The 19144-nt window shown below is 42.1% G+C and overlaps 1 protein-coding gene across 9 annotated transcripts in view; it reads right to left on the bottom strand.

The window, feature by feature from the left end:
* The window catches only part of LOC138746189 (chemokine-like protein TAFA-2), a 266704-nt gene that overhangs the window by 89213 nt on the left and 158347 nt on the right, over window positions 1-19144 (bottom strand). For all 9 annotated transcript variants that reach the window (XR_011346783.1, XR_011346780.1, XR_011346781.1 and 6 more), the window contains one exon: window positions 1592-1674. Coding sequence is in view for 1 of the 9 variants with exons in the window: in XM_069904188.1 (XP_069760289.1) it covers window positions 1592-1673 (82 nt within the window). In the remaining 8 variants the exon portion in view is untranslated. The remainder of the gene's footprint in view (window positions 1-1591; window positions 1675-19144) is intronic.

A 19144-nucleotide genomic window follows, 5' to 3' on the forward strand; every position in this document is an offset into this window, starting at 1 on the left:
TGGCCCGTCATGTCCGTTCAGTAGGAATGCCAACGTTATATTAAAATGCTTACGGCCATTCTTTGTTTGCTTACAGGCAGACAAAGGTTAAAGTATATTGTGTATGTTACATTTTTAATGTATGTTTACATGACAATAAAAGGAACCTTGAAACTAAAATCAGCTCTGCCTCCACACAATCCATATCCTCTCCATTTCCTGCATGCTCATATATTAAATATCCAGCAGAGCAAATATCTGAATGAATTGCCTTCAATTCACCTGTCAACATCTTCACTCTATTCATTATCTTTAAATTGTTTCACAATTTAGCACCAACAAATGCAACTTAAAATAAAATCTTTCTATATAGATTCCCATTAGGGATCTGTTCTGGGACCCCCTGCTCTTCGTGATTTTTATATAAATGACCTATATGAAGAGGCAGAAAGATGGGTCAGCAAGTTTGCGAATGACACAAACGTTGGAGAAGTTGTGGATGGAGCTGAAGGTTGTCAAAGGTTACAAGAGGATATAGACAGGATGCAGAGTTGGGCAGAAAAGCACAGCAGATGGATTTCAATCTGGATAAGTGTGAGATGAAGCATTTTGGAACGACAAACCAGAAGGCTGAGTACATGGTTAATGGTCGGTTACTTAAGAGTGTGGATGAACAGAGGAACCTTGGGGTACAAATGCATACATCCCTCAAGGTCACCACATAGGTTGATAGGATAGTTAAGAAGGCCAAAGGGATTCTGGGATTCATTAATAGGGGGATTGAATTCAGGAGTAGAGAGGTCATGTTGCAACTCTACAAATCTCTGGTGAGACCACGCTTAGAATATTGTGTTCAGTTCTAGTCACCTCATTATAGGAAGCTATGGAGATGGTGCAGAGGAGATTTACCAGGTCATTGCCTAGATTGGGACTTAACTTTTTAGAGCACAGAAGGATGAGAGGAGACTTGATAGTGGTCTACGAGATTATGAGAGGCATAGATAGGGTGGGCAGCCAGCACCTGTTTCCTTGAGCAGGATCAGCAAACACCAGAGAATACAAAGTTAAGGGAGGAAAGTTTAGGGGAGAAATAAGGGGTGTTTTTTTTTATATACAGAGAGCTCTGTGTGCTGGAATGCCTTGCCAGTGATGGTGGTGGAGGCTGAAACACTTAGACAGACACATGGATGAAAGAAAAATAAAGGGTTATGGGGTAGGGAGGGTTTCATTTTTTTTCAGGAAGGAATATATGGGTCAGTACAACATTGAGGGCTGAAAGGCCTGTACTGTGCTGCATTGTTCTACAACTTGCAGATGTGAGACTATATAGATAGTTTATTGTCGACTTCTTTGCACATTCTTATTGCTTGGGCTGAAGATTACAGAAGGAACCAATTTGTTGGTATGACTGAAACAATTACACCTTGACACAATCAAGATTCCATTGGGCTTCAATAGATAGAGAAATTAAAGGCCTAATGTACTTCAATATTATCAAAAACAAACTGAACTATTTTCTTTCTTTCTCAAATATCTGTTGGTGAACCTAGAGTGCACAAGCAAGCAAAATAGCTGAAATCAAAGAAAGTTGACAATTGAAAATATTCCATACCTTTATGAGGATTTGCAGCTGATATCAATTTTCCCCAAAGGGTTATCATACATATGATAAAGATCAGTGTCCCTTTAACCATCCTTCAAAACAAAAAGAGAGATTATTGTATACAGTTCATTTAATCGATAATAACAATTAATTGATTAATAGATTATTCAGCAATAGGAATAAGTGCATATACAACTTTGTTTTAATATTCGCACCCATGTCTTCCCTGGGTATCTTGCCCTTTCCTCTCTCTGTGACCACTTTCCAGCTTCTGAGATATCTTTTCTAGTTTTAAATCCAAAAAAACACAACCTGCTGGAGGAATTCAGCAGGTCAAGCGGCATCAGTGGAAGAGCAAGAAGAGTCGATGTTTCAGGTCAAGACATTGATGAAGGCTTCAGACTCAAAGTATTGACCATGCTTTTCCTCCCACTGATGCTGCTAGACCCACTTACTCCCTCCAGCAGATTGCTTCTTGCTTCAGATTCCTGCATCTTGGTCTCGTGTGTCTCCATTTCCCTCTTGTAATTTCACTGCTCTTGATTATGATTACAGCTGAACCCGAATTTGTGAAGTTCCTGCTTCCAAACTCATTAGGCTCTACCTCTCTCTCCTTCTTCCAAATGTTCTTTAAAACCTATTGTTTTGAATAAGCTAATGATAATGTGTATTGTCATATACATAGTTTCTTTGGCTTGGCTTCGCGGACGAAGATTTATGGAGGGGGTAAAAAGTCCACGTCAGCTGCAGGCTCGTTTGTGGCTGACCAGTCCGATGCGGGACAGGCAGACACGATTGCAGCGGTTGCAAGGGAAAATTGGTTGGTTGGGGTTGGGTGTTGGGTTTTTCCTCCTTTGCCTTTTGTCAGTGAGGTGGGCTCTGCGGTCTTCTTCAAAGGAGGCTGCTGCCCGCCAAACTGTGAGGCGCCAAGATGCACGGTTTGACGCCTCATATACATAGTACAATGCACATATATAACAGAATTCTTACAATCAGGCACCATAAACAAAATAGCATGTTAAATTAAATTGAAAGTGATAATAAATATAAAAGATATATAGGTATGTACCTAGATACTAGGTAGATACATAGGTAGGTAGGTAGGTAGGGGAGTGGATGGATGGATGGATGGATTAGACAGACAGATAGACATAGATAGGTAGATTGGTAGGTAGGGGAGTGGATGGATGGATTAGACAGACAGATAGATAGGTAGATAGGTAGGTAGGGGAGTGGATGGATGGATGGATGGATTAGACAGACAGATAGACATAGATAGGTAGATTGGTAGGTAGGGGAGTGGATGGATGGATTAGACAGACAGATAGATAGGTAGATAGGTAGGTAGGGGAGTGGATGGATGGATTAGACAGACAGATAGATAGGTAGATAGGTAGGTAGGGGAGTGGATGGATGGATTAGATAGACAAAAGTTAGACAGATAATTATTCACAGCTAACACAGTGGACTAAAAGTAATGTTACAATAGTGAATACAATACTTTTTGTGTTGTTGGAGCAACCCATATTTAGTGTTACAAGATTCAAGAGCCTGATACCTGTTGGAAAGAAACTGTTCTTGAATCTAAATGTGTTGGATGGACTAGAAGCTTCTCTACCTTCTGCCTGAAGGTAGCAGCATGAAGAGATTGTGACCAGGGTGATGGGGGTTATCTATGCTTTTGTCTGCCTTCTTGACCCTTAGACTCTTTGTTCTACTTTATCCATCTGTTTGAGTTTTTCTCTCTCCATTAACACCAACTGGTTTGCTGGGCACGTCCTGCCTTCCTATTAACAATACATAACACAAGGAAGTATCGTCAGCCTCAAGCTGCCCATTAACCCATTTGACCTGGTTGCACCCAACTGTAGCTCCTGCCGATGAACTTGTCCCTGCCCACCAAGATAATCCCATTTGTTCGCAAATGTCTGAACCTTGCCTATCTTGTCTGAATGCCTTTTAAATGTATATTTGTGCCCAATTCAAACACTTCCTCTTCTAATCTGTGGTTCTCTTTCCACCAATGCTGCTTGACCCACTGAGTGTTTCCAGAATATTCTATTCTTATCCCCTTTATGGTATTTGGTACCCTGGCACATTTTAGGGTTTTAAATGTTGTTTGCAACGTTGCAATAAAATTGGCTTTGTTCTGTTCAATGGTAATGCCATGAACTTTTAAAATAAAGTATTGTTAAAGTAACAATTGCTTTATTCTTTTAAAAATATTGTTGGATTGACACAATTCAGGGACGTGTGTGCAATTTAACAGTAGTCGGTTTAAGAAAGCTTGTGATTGGTTGAATTGTTTCTACATGCATTCACTCGCTGCTGCAGGTGAGAATTAAAATCCTGAGTTTAATGGGAAAGAAACTCAAGGGAAAACAGCAATTTTCATTCATCAAGTTTTGTTTGTGGCTGAGGAATAATCTGGCATCTTTAAGCTAAGATACCTCCCACAAGTGATTTTGATCTTCCCCAAATACATAACACCCATGGCACCAGAGGACCATATTAATCACTCCTTTGTTATCCAAAATGAAACTCCAGTCATTTTTTCGACTCAAATTAATTACACTCAAAGTAATGATTCTGTAGCCAGATCTCCCACGTTGAAAGTGCTAATAAATGAAAATGTATCATATTCCTAAGCCAATATCACTGCAAAGATATCAATTAAAATTTGTCCAGAACTTCAGATATTTAAATTGTTGAGTGTTTATTTTCCTTTTAACACTTCATAATTTCCATAAGAATTGAAACACTAGGTGCTATCAACATCCTTCTCTCCTTAACGCCCAATAACTAAATCTGGGTGGGTCTCCCTTTGCCTCCACAGACCCATTGAGTTCCTCCATCAGATTTTGCTTCAGATTTCAGCATCTGTAGTCTCTCGTGCTTCTTAGCTCTCTCTCTCTATTCCCTCAGATGGCAACAAAAGGGCTCATAGCATTATGTGAAGAGAAGCAGAACTCTCACAGGATCCAGACCAACATTAAGACCTGAGCCATGTCCACCAAAAAGAAAATCAGATTAAATGGCCATTTAAATTAGTTCTGATTCTAGAACCTAATTGTAGACCAACTGACTGAAATATTTTCTATATCGCAAAAGTCATTACACATTGGCTTTTAGATCAATCTACGGGTTGTCAAAGGTGATTTATGAATGTAATTTTTTCTTTGTCTTTGAGCACATTCATGGAATTGTAACATCATAGAATAGATGGAGCACAGATTTATACAGCTCATTTAGTAAGTGATGAAGCTTATGAGAGTGTAATGCCATAAACATATGTACAATGTACAGGTGTGGCAACAATCTTACTTGCTGCAGCCACGTAGCTACATAAGATACACTCTATACAACAGTGAAAATTAAATTAACACAATATGTCATGACAGAAAAATATATCATAAATATAAAAGAAGAGGTAAATAAATATTCACAGTTGCACTTAATGCAAGAAAATAAGTGATGTTTCAATAGTCAATATCCCAGCTCCTAATAGTGCCTTCTGGCCAATCCATTTCTTTGGCTTCTCCCTGAAGCATTAAAAATCATCTTCACTCAAGAAGTGCCTATCCATTTCCTTATTGAAGCTCCTGATTGATTTTGTTTCCACTACCACTCCAGGCAGTAAATTCCAAATCATTATTACTACCTGTTATCTTCAGTCATAATTTTTAAATACGTGGCCTTTTGAATATTCACAAATGGAATATTTACCTTACATAAACCAGCAAAATTCAGTCAAGTCCTCTCTTAACCTTCTTTGTACCAAGGAGAATTAACCATTCTGACTTTGTCACTAAAATTCGTCTTCCCTAGAACTTCCTCTACTGTCGGTTCAAAAAAAAATATGGAAACTAACATTGTAACATAAGACTCAGACAAAATGGGCTCCCATGTAACTTTATGACGCAATACACTCTATGGACATCAGCAGAATGTTTGACAGCTCTTGGCCTGTGCTTGTTGGAATTTAGGAGAATGAGGGGGAGGAGCCCACATTGAAACATTTCAAATGTTGAAAGGCATGTACAGAATAGATGTAGAAAGGTTGTTTCCCATGGTGGGGGAGTCTAGGACAAGAGGGCACAACTTCAGGATTGAACAGCACCCATTTAGAACAGAGAGTTGGGAATCTGTGGAATTTGTTGCCACAGCCTGTCATGGAGTGTATTTATGGCAGTGATTGATAGGTTCTTGATTAGCCAGGGCACCAAAGGTTATGGGGAGAAGGCCGGGGAGTGCGGCTGAGTGAGGAAATGGATCAGCTCATGATTAAATAGTGGGCCAGACTTGATGGGCTGAATGGTCTATTTCTGCCCTTATGGTCTTATAATGTTCAAAAGCATGAGCAAACCAACGCTTTTCCAGTTTATTTATTTGTTACCAAGTTGCTCCCATTGAGACTGCTCAGCCTACTACGTTCCTCCAGCAGATTGTGTTTAGCAGGAGACAAGAGGTGATGGTAGAGGGCTGTTTTAATAGTTGGATGCCTACAGGGCATGGTGTCTCACAGGGATCGGTGCTGGAACCTTTGCTGTTTGCAATTCACGAGAATGATTTTGATGTGGATGTAGGTTGCAGGATGAGTACATTTGCAGATAACAGGATTGGCGGAGTCATGGAAAGCAAAGAACAGCCATTCTCAACGGGGGATGTATGGTCTCCCCTTGGGGGGCAGAGAACATTTATTAGGGGCCACAGACTGAAATCATAAAATATTTTTAATGTAATCAGTAGAAGAGAAGTACGGGAGGGGGGGGGGGGGGGTTACAGAAGTGCTTCCATTGCTTCCATAGGGCAGGATAACAGCACTAATTCACCACAGCTTACAAACAAATAAGGAATAAACCCACTAGTTCCTTTCAGCATATCATTTTTATTATTCACTGGACATTCTTCAGCTCCCCAAACACCACCCAGCTAAACTCCTCTGACCTTCTCATTGGCTCACCGCCACACGGGTGATCCTGTCTCTCACACTCCTACTCCTGACGAAGGTAAGTACACGACTGTGACAGTAGCACAGTTAGCATAGCAGTTAGCGCAACGCCATTATATCACGAGCAACTTGGGTTCAAATCCAGTGCTGTCTGTAAGGATTTTCTCCCATTGTCTGCATGGGTTTCCTCCGGATGCTCTGGATTCCTCCCACCCTTTAAAAACTTAGGTTGATTGGGCAGCATGGGTTCATGGCACCAAAGGGCCGGTTACTGTGGTCTACGATTAATTTTTTTTAAAACTAAGCTTGACTGCTTCACAGGAAAGGCAGCCCATAAACTTGAGCAGAGTTCTAAGGGGGCCATAGCCAAAAAAAGGTTGAGAACGGCTGTCACACAGGCTCATCTTAAGTGACAGAATGATATCGACAGGGCAGATAAATGGCAGATGAAGTTTAATCCAGATAAATGCAGGCAATACATTTTTGGGTGTACTAATGAGGCTCGGACATAAATGGCTGAGCCTTAGGGAGCACTAATGAACAGCGGGACCCTGGAGTACAAGCCCAAAGATCCTTGAAAGTGGCAATGCAAGTAGATAACATAGTTCAGGAGACATAGAGGATATTGGCCTTCGTTCTTTGAGGTATTGAATGCAACTGCAGGGAGGAAATACTCCAAATTTATAAAATTTCAGTCAGGCCTCAAATAGAGTACTTCATGCAATATTGCATGGAAAAAAACAATAGCGGACACAGAGAAAAATTCACCAAAATATTCCCTGGGGTGGAATATTTCAGTTATGTGGAAGGACTCTTCACCATGGAGCTGAGCTGAATTGGTTAAGAGAGACCATGATTGAGGCACATAAAATTATGGCAGGAGTGGGGTGTATAGGATATGAGGAGAAGACTGCAGGAAACTTTCCCCATGTCAAAAATAAACGAATCCAGAAAGCATGGGATCAGGATAAAGTTAGAGCTAATATAAGGGGAACCTTCTTCAACCAAAGTGTGGTGACCACGTTGTAGAAGAATTAGACCATTCAGCCCATTGAGTATGCTCCACCATTCAATCATAGCCAGTTTACTTTTCTCATTCCCTTGCCTTCACCCACAACCCTTGATACTCTTACTAATGAAGAATTTATCAACCTCCGCTTTAAATCTACCAATGGCATGGTCTCTGCAGCCGTCTGTGGCAACAAATTCCACATTCACCACATTCTGGCTGAAAAACTTTCTCTTCCTCTCTGTCCTCAAGGGGACGTCTTTTTATTCTGAGGCCATGCCCTCTGGTCCTAGGCTCTCCCGCTACTGAAAACATCTCTTCCATGACCACATTAGGGCAGGCCTTTTAATGTTTAGTAGGTCAATGAGATCCCCTTCATTTACGATGAATGCTCTTTCCAGAGTGGTTGAAGTTGGGTAGCTGACAGTATATAGGCTTTAGTATTTGAATCACTCAACCATGGAAGGCAGTAGCCCACGTGTTGGGAAAAGGGGTCAAGGATGCCCACTGGTCAGCATGTGCGTGATGGGCCTAAATTTAATAATTTTTTAATTTAGACATTTAGCACGGTAACAGGTCCTTCTGGCCCAAGATCCCATGTTGCTCAAATACCCCAAAATTTCACTGTTTTGAAGGGTGGGAGGAAACCCAGGCAGGCAAGGGAGAACGTACAAACTCCTTACAGTCAGTGATGGATTCGAACCTGGGTTGCTGTAATAGCATTGCACTAACCGCTAAACTAACCAGTAGCCTGTTTCTCTGCCACACTCCTGTATGACGTTCAGGTGAGTAAGGAAGAGATCATTTCCAATGTCTCTCAAATGAAAGTAATCAACAAAACTGAAGGTCTCAATGTGCAACCATTGCATCAGGGAGCAATGAAACAAAGGGTCAGTCAAACCCCCGTTACCAGAATTCAAGTAACCAGCAGCCTCAAGCATCATGCAAAAACAATCTCAGAAAATAAATAGGTAAAAAATACAGGTTTAAAATTGGCCCACCTCACCATTAGTTCGCCAATCCACGCAACATACAATCTCAAGCAAATGGAAAGTTCACTTATCCGGCATCTGCCAATCCCCATAGGTGCCGGATACCAGGGGTAAACAACTGGGGTCAGGGAGATTGGCAGTTTGATCCCTTCTGTTTTCTGATTTAACACATTTATCCCATAAAATTGGACAGGGCTTTTACAAAGATGTGGTTCCTTTGATGCACAGATCATTTGAAAATGTCAGCATTTAGAATTACTAATCTATAGCTCGAATATCAACTTTGAGCAAAGTCCCTGAGACACAACTGTGCATATTTCGTAGGCCATAGGGAAATTATTCATTTAACCCCTCATGTCATTCCCATATTCATTTATCATGACTTAGCTCACCTTTGATTTATTTCCTTCAGTTAAGAAATAACCTATCAATCTCAGATTATAAATTAATAAATGGTCAAATAAAGAATGTTTCAAACAGAAGATAGAACATTACAGCACAGTCAAAGCCGTTCGTCCCTCGATGTTGTGCCAACCTACATATTCCTACCAAAAAAATACTAAACCCTCCCTATCTCATAACATTCTATTTTCATTTCATCCATGTGTCAGTCCAAGAAGCTCTTAAATGCCCCATTGTTCCAGCTTCCACCATCACCCCTGGCAAGGGCATTTCAGGCATCTACAACTCTCTGTATAAAAAACTTACCCCTGATGTTTCCCCTAAACTTTGTTGCCTTCATTTTGTACACATGTCCTCTGGTGTTTGCTATTCCTACCCTGGGAAAAGGCACTGGCTGTCCACCTTGTCTTAACCTCTCAGAATCTTGTAGACCTCTCTTAAGTCACCTCTCATCTTTCTCTCCAAAGAGAAAAGTCTCAGTTCTGCTAATCTTGACAAATGAGTCTTATTTTCCAAACCAGGCAACATCCTGATAAATCTTCCCTGCACTTTCTCCATAACTTCCACATCCTCCTGTAATGAGGTGACCAGAACTGAACTAAGTTTGGACTCATCAGAGATTTGTAGAATTACTGTTGTTTCAGTGCAGGCACTTTCCCTAACTTCAGTCCAGGTTTTGGACTGTGAAAATAATTTAAAAAAAAACAACTGCAGATGCCAGAAAACTGAAATAAAACCAGAAAAGACTCAGTAGGTGGGGCAGCATCTGTGGAAGGTCAAACAGTTTCTGATGGAGCATCTTCAAGCTGAAATACCACTCCTTCTTCTTCTTCTTCCACAGATACTGCCCCACCTGCTGAGCTTTTTATTTTACAACGGTGCCTGTTGTTATTTTTAATTTTACAAATGCCCCATGAAATGGTGGAAGATTATCCATCTCCATTGATCTCTGCTTTCTCAAAGTAAAATTGTGTAGCATGGTAAGTCAGCTGAATAATATTTTGTCCACTTTCTTTTAACTACCAATTAATAAAATTCCAGCAAGTTTGTAATCTATAAACCACATAACACTAATGGGGCATCGTTTTTTCCCCAAAAAACTTGGCTTGGCAGCAAAGCATGTTCGATGTCATTGGGTTCCATTAAATATCTTCAGTGTTTCCTTTCAGAAAGAACCTGATGCGTCCTTTTAATATAGAGATATGGTATGGTTACACGGCCCAATTACGCCCATGTGACCAATTAACCTACATACCCCAAATGTCTTTGGAATGTGGTAGAAACCGGAGCACCCAGAGGAAATCAATGCAGGCACGGGGAGAATGTATTAACCCTTACAGACAGCAGCGGATTCAACCCCTGGCCTTGTAATTGCATCATGCCAACCGTTCTGTTAAGTATTCCATATTTTGCTCAGATCCTTTGGGATTTGTGGGGGGAGGGGGGAGTGGGGTGGAGGGACATGTGACTATCTCTCTGAAAAAGACAACATCTTCCAAAATTCACAGATGTGTTGGGGGTGGGGTGGGGGGGATAATAAAATCCAACTTATTTCAATTATCCCACCAATCAGCGGACAGAGAATTCTGCAAGATGCTGACATGAATAAGTTATTGCAGCTGGAGACAGGGTGAGTTCTTGAGAATTCTTTGAGAGGTGAGGTCTTCAAAACTAAGAGCACAGATGGAAAAAATAAATATAGAAATATATTCAAACTTGAGGGTGGATCCAAAACTACAATAGAATTATATAATTTTACAAAACAAAGTGCAGAGGATCAGAGGGATCTAGGAGTGCAGACACATTGTTCCCGGAAGATGGTGTTGCATGTTGACAGGGTTGTAAAGAAAGCTTTTGGTGTCTTTTATAAATCAAAGTATTGAGTATAGGAGTTGGGATGTTATGTTGAAGACATTGGTAAGGCCAAATTTGGAAAATTGTGTGCAACTCTTGGCACCCAACTACAAGAAGGATATCAATAAGATTGAAATAGTGCAGAGAAGACTTACTAGAATGTTGCGGGATCTCAGGGGTTGAGTTACAGGGAAAGATTAAACAGGTTAGGATTTTATTCCTTTGAGCAATGAGGGGAGATTTGATCAAGGTTTACAAGATTATGACTGGTATAGACAGAGTGGATGAGAAAAGGCTTTTTCCACTTAGATTGGGGGAAATAAATACGAGAGGTCATAGTTTTAAGATGAAAGGGGAAAAATTTGGGGGGAACATTAGGGGGAAGTTTTTCCACGCAGAGGGTGGTGGGAGTGTGGAAATGAGCTGCCATCTGATGTAGTGAATGCAGGCTCAATCGTGTTTTTTAAGAGCAAATTGGATAGATATATGGATGCAAGAGGATTGAAGGGTTATGGTATGGGGGCAGGTCAGTGGGACTAGGGAGATGATGGTTGGCACAGACTAGAGGGCCAAACGGCCTGTTAACTGTGCTGTAGTTTTCTATGGTTCTAAAGCAGGAGTGTCAGCCATTCAAGTCCATACTAATTCCATGTAAGAAAACAATTTGTCCCATCCCCATACTCTTTCTTGGTAGGCTTCAATTATTTTCTCCCAAGGGCTTATCCAATTTCTTTTAGAAGCCACTGACTGATCTAATTTCACCACCTTAACAGGTAATCAGCTTGAGACCTTGATTGTCTGAGTAAAGTAACATTTTCTCACATCTCTCTCACACCTTTCGCTTAAAGCTTTATTTCCTAGAAATTGAACTACCCACTAATAGACTAAATTGACTGCCATTCCACTAAATAGGCATCCCTCAATTTACCTTATTTAAACCAATCATGATCTCGCATGTCTCTATCACAGCTCCTCTCAATCTTTTCTCAATGGGGAATTCAGGAGAAACATGCACTTAATCAATTGTTGGAATTTGCTACCATGTGGAGCGGCTGAAATGAATAACAGAGTTTCAGGGGAAGTGAAAATAAGTACATCAAAGGATGCTGGGAAGAGGCTCACTCACACTCAAGCAGAGACCAGTTGGGCCCTGTGTTAAAACCTCACAGCAATTCTCCATGCAATTACATGTCCATGATGATGTTAGTTCTGAGTGCAAGGATAAAATTTGAGAACTATACCCCATCAAATGAACAATTAAAGAATTTTTTGACTCCCCGTTGCATGACTTTTCCTGGTCATTTCAGAATGAGGAGCAGGACAAGTACTGGAATAGAATGGGAACCCCCCCCCCCCCAAATACAGAACCGGTCTTTGCAAAACCTAAGGATGAAAGAGGCCCAAATGCCAGCTCCTGATGCCCGTCTACCTTTGGCCACTGATTGTCATCAGATTCAATCTAATGAAGTAGTGTTCTCTGGTCCTCGGTGCAAAAACACGCAGATGCACAACCAGACATAAGGCACATACAGACAGACAATACACATGCAGGATAAGTATTCATATATTCCAGTGGTTTTCAAATTTTTTCTTCCCACTCACATACTACCTTAAGTAATCCTTATGCCATAGGTGCTTCGTGATTAATACAGGATTACTTAAGGTGGTATGTGAGTGGAAAGAAAAAGTTTGAAAACCACTGATCTATACAAATAAATAAATAAATGTTGCTTTGTGAATGTGAGAGTCTCGGAGGGTTAGTGTGAGCCGTTCCTTTGGTCGTTCAGCATCCTCACTGCCCACGTTTCTCAGCCTGGTGGTGCTGGCTCTATTCCTCCTGTATCTCTTTCCAGACGGGATCAGCTGAAAGATGCTATGTGTGAAGTGATAGACGTCTTGAATGATTTTGTGTGCCCTCTTCAGACAACAATCCCAGTAGATCATATCGATTGGAGGGAGGGAGACTCCAGTGATCCTCTCTGCCCTCTTATGGTGCAGTGGATTGACCTCTGATCCATTTCTCTGCAGCAACCATACCACACTATGATGCAGCCAGCCAGGATGCTTAATAGAACTAGAAGGTTGACTTAATGGTGGCCGATAGCCTCAACCGCTTCATTCTTCTCAGGAAGTGCAGCCACTGTTTGGCTTTCCTGACGAGTGAGGAGATGTTGTGTGTCTATAATAGGTCACAAGTTCAGTGAACTTCAAGGAACTTGGTACTCTCATCTCTCTCCACTGCAGAGTTATTGATGTGTAGTGGAGGTGGCATTCCTGGTCCTTAATGTGAGCAAAAATCCAATATTCAGCCTGGATATTTCTGAGATAAATGCTTGGTATCATTGTTAGTAGCTGCCTCAAACCCCTGAAGTAATATTTTGCATCTTGGGCAGTAGCTTCATGATGTATATTGCATCATTGTTCACGGGGAGAAATAAATATCTTTCCTATGGCACAGAATATTAAGGCAGCCAACACACTGAAAGACCTGTCAAACCCCAGTCACACTCTCTTCTCACTGGAGAGAAGGTTGGAAAGTAACAAATGCACAAACCAGCAGGCTTAAAGACAGTTTCTCCCTGCACCCATCAGGCTCCTGACTGAACCCCACAATAGTGCTCTAATGCTGCCCTTGTTTGTTACTAAATAGATTTTCTTTATTCTTTGCAACCTAATACTGTAAATAGGGTGAAATGTGGAAGTCTGCAGATGCTGTGATTGTAGTCAAAGCACAGAAATGCTGCCCAAGTGCACCCATGCACTGTGTCCTGATTTAACTGACAGGGATTGAGTGGTGTAGCAGGAATGTGATGGGATGTTACTTGTTACCATCAGCAGGATCCAAAGGGCACAAAGTTTGGTTATTTTATCCTGCTTGTCATTGGAAGGAGACTGACAATTGCGACCAGGATGTTAAAAAAGGGAAAGACCAAATATTTATGATTTCATTTTTTTTTCAAAAAAGCAAAGCTTCCATAAATTGCCTTTTAAAATTGTAGATCCAGTACTGAACTAAAGAACATTTACAATGCCCCGCTATGCTTTCAACACCGCTTTGAAAAAAAGAACAATAAAGTCACGTGACAACTGGAATCGAACACTGAATAGTGAGTGCGTTGGCTTTCGGGATTATGAAATTTAAAGTCATTTTCTCATCCGATCATGATGGAGGGAGAGCGGGGAGGAGCAAAGGAGCCAGGCACGGATCAGAAGGAGTGAATATGCAGTGCAGAAGGGCCATGGGGTCGGGGACACTGCCAGGCTGAAAAGGCCTGTATGAAGCATCCTGAATTGTAGCTACAGAGAAAGACAAAGTATGGAACAATTGAAGACTTGGAACTTGGGTTTTGAAAGCAGATTAATGGTACAGAGAAGTATAGAAAAGAGCACATGGAGCCAATTAATTGTTGAAATTTTGGATCTAGGATGTCATTGGCCTATCAAGTCAATGCCAGCCAAAAAAAAAGGATCCAGCCTATCCGACTTTTCATTCACTTGCAAGTGTCAACACACCAAGTGTCATAAATATAGACTAAGTCCAGCCTATCAACAAAGATTTATGTTGATGTAATGCATTACAGACACGTCAACCATTTTCTTTCCAATTACACTGGACAACAATTTTTTTTCCAAAAGGTTTGCTTTCTGAAAATAAATTGAGGATTATGATAGACAACTTCAAGCTGAACACAAAGATAATTTAGATTTACTGCATCACGTAGGAAGTTGGAGAAACATGAAATAAACTTTTATATTGAATTTAGCACATTTATTCACATAATGATACTAACACGTTGTGTCAGTTCAACTGACCTAAAAATGTTTTGTCGCTTATTTTAGTTTGTAGTCAGGATCTGATGCCTCTTGTGTCAGTGTTCAACAATAGTTGGCCAGGATTGATGAATTCCAGTTACCCTGATACTGCTTTTCCATGGTTACAATGTCCTGGTGAAACCTTTCATCACCTTCGTCACTGACTGCACCAAGATCAGCAGGGAAGACGTCCGAGTGCGAAGGCAGAAAATGAATTTTCATTGACTCGTTGCACTTCATAGTTTTGAATGCTTGAAGCATGTTAACAATATAACAGGAAATCACAAAAATAGGTTATATCTTTAAAAAAATGGTACGTGATAGGAAAACTTTAAGATGATCAGCAGCCCAAAATCCATTTAAAAAAGAGCCAAAAGTGTTAAGGAAGCAAAATCTTTGTGGTCCAGTGCTGCCCATTTTTTTTTATGAGAAGGCAAGATGCAAAGGTTTGTTTCCAAATGTCTCCCTAAGGGAGACAGCAATTCATCTTGCAAGGATTTTGTCCAGTCATTGTATCATTTGATTTATGCTGCAATACAGGAAAATCTTCTGCAGGTTAAGCCTGAAATTCCCAGTGGCTGAACAGCCAAAAGTCGGAAAGCTGCTCGGCCAGTAATGTAATCACTTGGCAACAGCAAGGACCCATCGCAATGACCCGAGTGAACTGAATTCAGTTTTTGGTACATGGTGAAGCAATTAAGGGCAGCACAGTTAGCGTAACGGTCACTGCAATGCCGTTACAGCACCAGCGATTGGAACTAGGATTCGAATCCAGCGCTGACTGTAAGGAGTTCGTAAGTTCTCCCCGCGTCTACATAAGTTTCCTCCAGGTGGTCCGGTTTCCTTCCACCATTCAAAACGTACCAGTGGTAGGTTAATTTGGTGTAATTGGGCGACACAGGCCCATGGGCTGAAATGGCCTGTTACCATGCTGTATGTATATTTAAATTGTCTAAATTTAAAAAGAGACTTTTTCGTAAGAACACTCTCAGCTCAGCGACATCTACTCATGGTAACTTTTCATCGTCTCATTTATCAAGTATCTACCCACTACTCAGGGATTCTGTTTCAGCCTTTTCTGAAAGAGCCTCAAATTAGGATGGCAAGGTTAGTGCAATGGTTAGCACAACCAGCCATCTGGCTCTGCCTGAATGGAGTTTGGATGTTCGCTCCATGTCTGTATGGGTTTCCTCCCACATTCCAAAGGCGTGTGTAATTTGTAGGTTAATTGATCACATGGGTGAATTTGGATGCCACAGGCTTGCGGTCCAAAAGGGACTGTTACTATATCTCTAAATTACATTACTCTTGACCCTTAAAATCGAGGTTTTACCTTATCTCAGTCTTAAATAGGCAAAGTGTTTTGTTTTTAAGCAATTGCCCCAAGTTTAGATTCTGCCCCAAGTTTACATTCTCCCACAAGTGGAAACACCTTCTCAGATCTTTCTGTTGCAATTGTCCAAGCATAGAGTCTTGGAGTTGCTTAGCATAGCAAGGACCTCAGATCCCCACCAACCTTTCTGCCCATCTACACTAGTACTATTTGCCCAAGTAAGAACCTTATCCTGCCTGTTTAAATGTCTCAGAAATGTATTGATTGTACCTAATTCCTCTGGCAGGTATCAACCATTCTCTGTGTAAGAAACTTACCTCTCAAATCCCCATTAAAATGCCTTTCTCTCACATTTAAACCCCTGGCCTCTTGATTTTGTTACCCCCAACCAAGATGAAAAGATTCTAATTATCGACCTTATCAATGCCTTTCGTCATTTTCTGATAGGTCACTCCCTGGCCTCCTTTGCTCCAGGAAAATAAGGGCAGCCTCTTTAATCTCACCCCATAACTAACATCATCTAATCCAGGCAACAGAGAGAAGATAATCCCATTCATAATTCCACTCTACCCTCTCACCTTGCCCTAAACAAAATGGGCAATTTCCTGAAGCAACAAAGAATGAATCATGTTGCTGTAAATCTGGAGTCAGTGACTGGGGGCAGCAGATATAATTTCCCAGAAAGTCTATTGCTGACCAAAATGATTTTTACAATAACTTTGAAGTTTTATGATCACTTTTGTTGAAAAAAACATTTTATTCCAGACTACTTAAATTTAAGTTCCTTGTTGTCAAGGTAGAATTCAAGCCAATGTGTCCTCAAGATCAAGTTTATTTATCATTTGATTGTACCAGTACAACCTGATGAAACAGGATTTGTCCAGACCATGGTGCAAAAATAATGCAAACCAAACACACATTCTGACAGATGGTGCCAGACAGAATCTATGTACATATCTTATCTTTCTTTGGCTTGGCTTCGCGGACGAAGATTTATGGAGGGGGTAAAAAAGTCCACGTCAGCTGCAGGCTCGTTTGTGGCTGACCAGTCCGATGCGGGACAGGCAGACACGATTGCAGCGGTTGCAAGGGAAAATTGGTTGGTTGGGGTTGGGTGTTGGGTTTTTCCTCCTTTGCCTTTTGTCAGTGAGGTGGGCTCTGCGGTCTTCTTCAAAGGAGGCTGCTGCCCGCCAAACTGTGAGGCGCCAAGATGCACGGTTTGAGGCGTTATCAGCCCACTGGCGGTGGTCAATGTGGCAGGCACCAAGAGATTTCTTTAGGCAGTCCTTGTACCTTTTCTTTGGTGCACCTCTGTCACGGTGGCCAGTGGAGAGCTCGCCATATAATACGATCTTGGGAAGGCGATGGTCCTCCATTCTGGAGACGTGACCCATCCAGCGCAGCTGGATGTTCAGCAGCGTGGACTCGATGCTGTCGACCTCTGCCATCTCGAGTACCTCGACGTTAGGGGTGTGAGCGCTCCAATGGATGTTGAGGATGGAGTGGAGACAACGCTGGTGGAAGCGTTCTAGGAGCCGTAGGTGGTGCCGGTAGAGGACCCATGATTCGGAGCCGAACAGGAGTGTGGGTATGACAACGGCTCTGTATACGCTTATCTTTGTGAGGTTTTTCAGTTGGTTGTTTTTCCAGACTCTTTTGTGTAGTCTTCCAAAGGCGCTATTTGCCTTGGCGAGTCTGTTGTCTATCTCATTGTCGATCCTTGCATCTGATGAAATGGTGCAGCCGAGATAGGTAAACTGGTTGACCGTTTTGAGTTTTGTGTGCCCGATGGAGATGTGGGGGGGCTGGTAGTCATGGTGGGGAGCTGGCTGATGGAGGACCTCAGTTTTCTTCAGGCTGACTTCCAGGCCAAACATTTTGGCAGTTTCCGCAAAGCAGGACGTCAAGCGCTGAAGAGCTGGCTCTGAATGGGCAACTAAAGCGGCATCATCTGCAAAGAGTAGTTCACGGACAAGTTTCTCTTGTGTCTTGGTGTGAGCTTGCAGGCGCCTCAGATTGAAGAGACTGCCATCCGTGCGGTACCGGATGTAAACAGCGTCTTCATTGTTGGGGTTTTTCATGGCTTGGTTCAGCATCATGCTGAAGAAGATTGAAAAGAGGGTTGGTGCGAGAACACAGCCTTGCTTCACGCCATTGTTAATGGAGAAGGGTTCAGAGAGCTCATTGCTGTATCTGACCCGACCTTGTTGGTTTTCGTGCAGTTGGATAATCCTTATACACCTTATACACCTATATCAAAGATAAAGCTCACACCAAGACACAAGAGCAACTTGTCCGTGAACTACTCTTTGCAGACGATGCCGCTTTAGTTGCCCATTCAGAGCCAGCTCTTCAGCGCTTGACGTCCTGCTTTGCGGAAACTGCCAAAATGTTTGGCCTGGAAGTCAGCCTGAAAAAAACTGAGGTCCTCCATCAGCCAGCTCCCCACCATGACTACCAGTCCCCCACATCTCCATCGGGCACACAAAACTCAAAACGGTCAACCAGTTTACCTATCTCGGCTGCACCATTTCATCGGATGCAAGGATCAACAACGAGATAGACATCAGACTCGCCAAGGCAAATAGCGCCTTTGGAAGACTACACAAAAGAGTCTGGAAAAACAACCAACTGAAAAACCTCACAAAGATTAGCGTATACAGAGCCGTTGTCATACCCACACTCCTGTTCGGCTCCGAATCATGGGTCCTCTACCAGCATCACCTACGGCTCCTAGAACGCTTCCACCAGCGTTGTCTCCGCTCCATCCTCAACATTCATTGGAGCGACTTCATCCCTAACATCGAAGTACTCGAGATGGCAGAGGCCGACAGCATCGAATCCACGCTGCTGAAGATCCAACTGCGCTGGGTAGGTCACGTCTCCAGAATGGAGGACCATCGCCTTCCCAAGATCGTGTTATATGGCGAGCTCTCCACTGGTCATCGTGACAGAGGTGCACCAAAGAAGAGATACAAGGACTGCCTAAAGAAATCTCTTAGTGCCTGCCACATTGACCACCGCCAGTGGGCTGATATCGCCTCAAACCGTGCATCTTGGCGCCTCACAGTTTGGCGGGCAGCAACCTCCTTTGAAGAAGACCGCAGAGCCCACCTCACTGACAAAAGACAAAGGAGGAAAAACCCAACACCCAACCCCACCAACCAATTTTCCCCTGCAACCGCTGCAACCGTGTCTGCCTGTCCCG

The sequence above is a fragment of the Narcine bancroftii genome, chromosome 11 (genome assembly GCF_036971445.1).
Source record: "Narcine bancroftii isolate sNarBan1 chromosome 11, sNarBan1.hap1, whole genome shotgun sequence".
NCBI lineage: Eukaryota > Metazoa > Chordata > Chondrichthyes > Torpediniformes > Narcinidae > Narcine > Narcine bancroftii.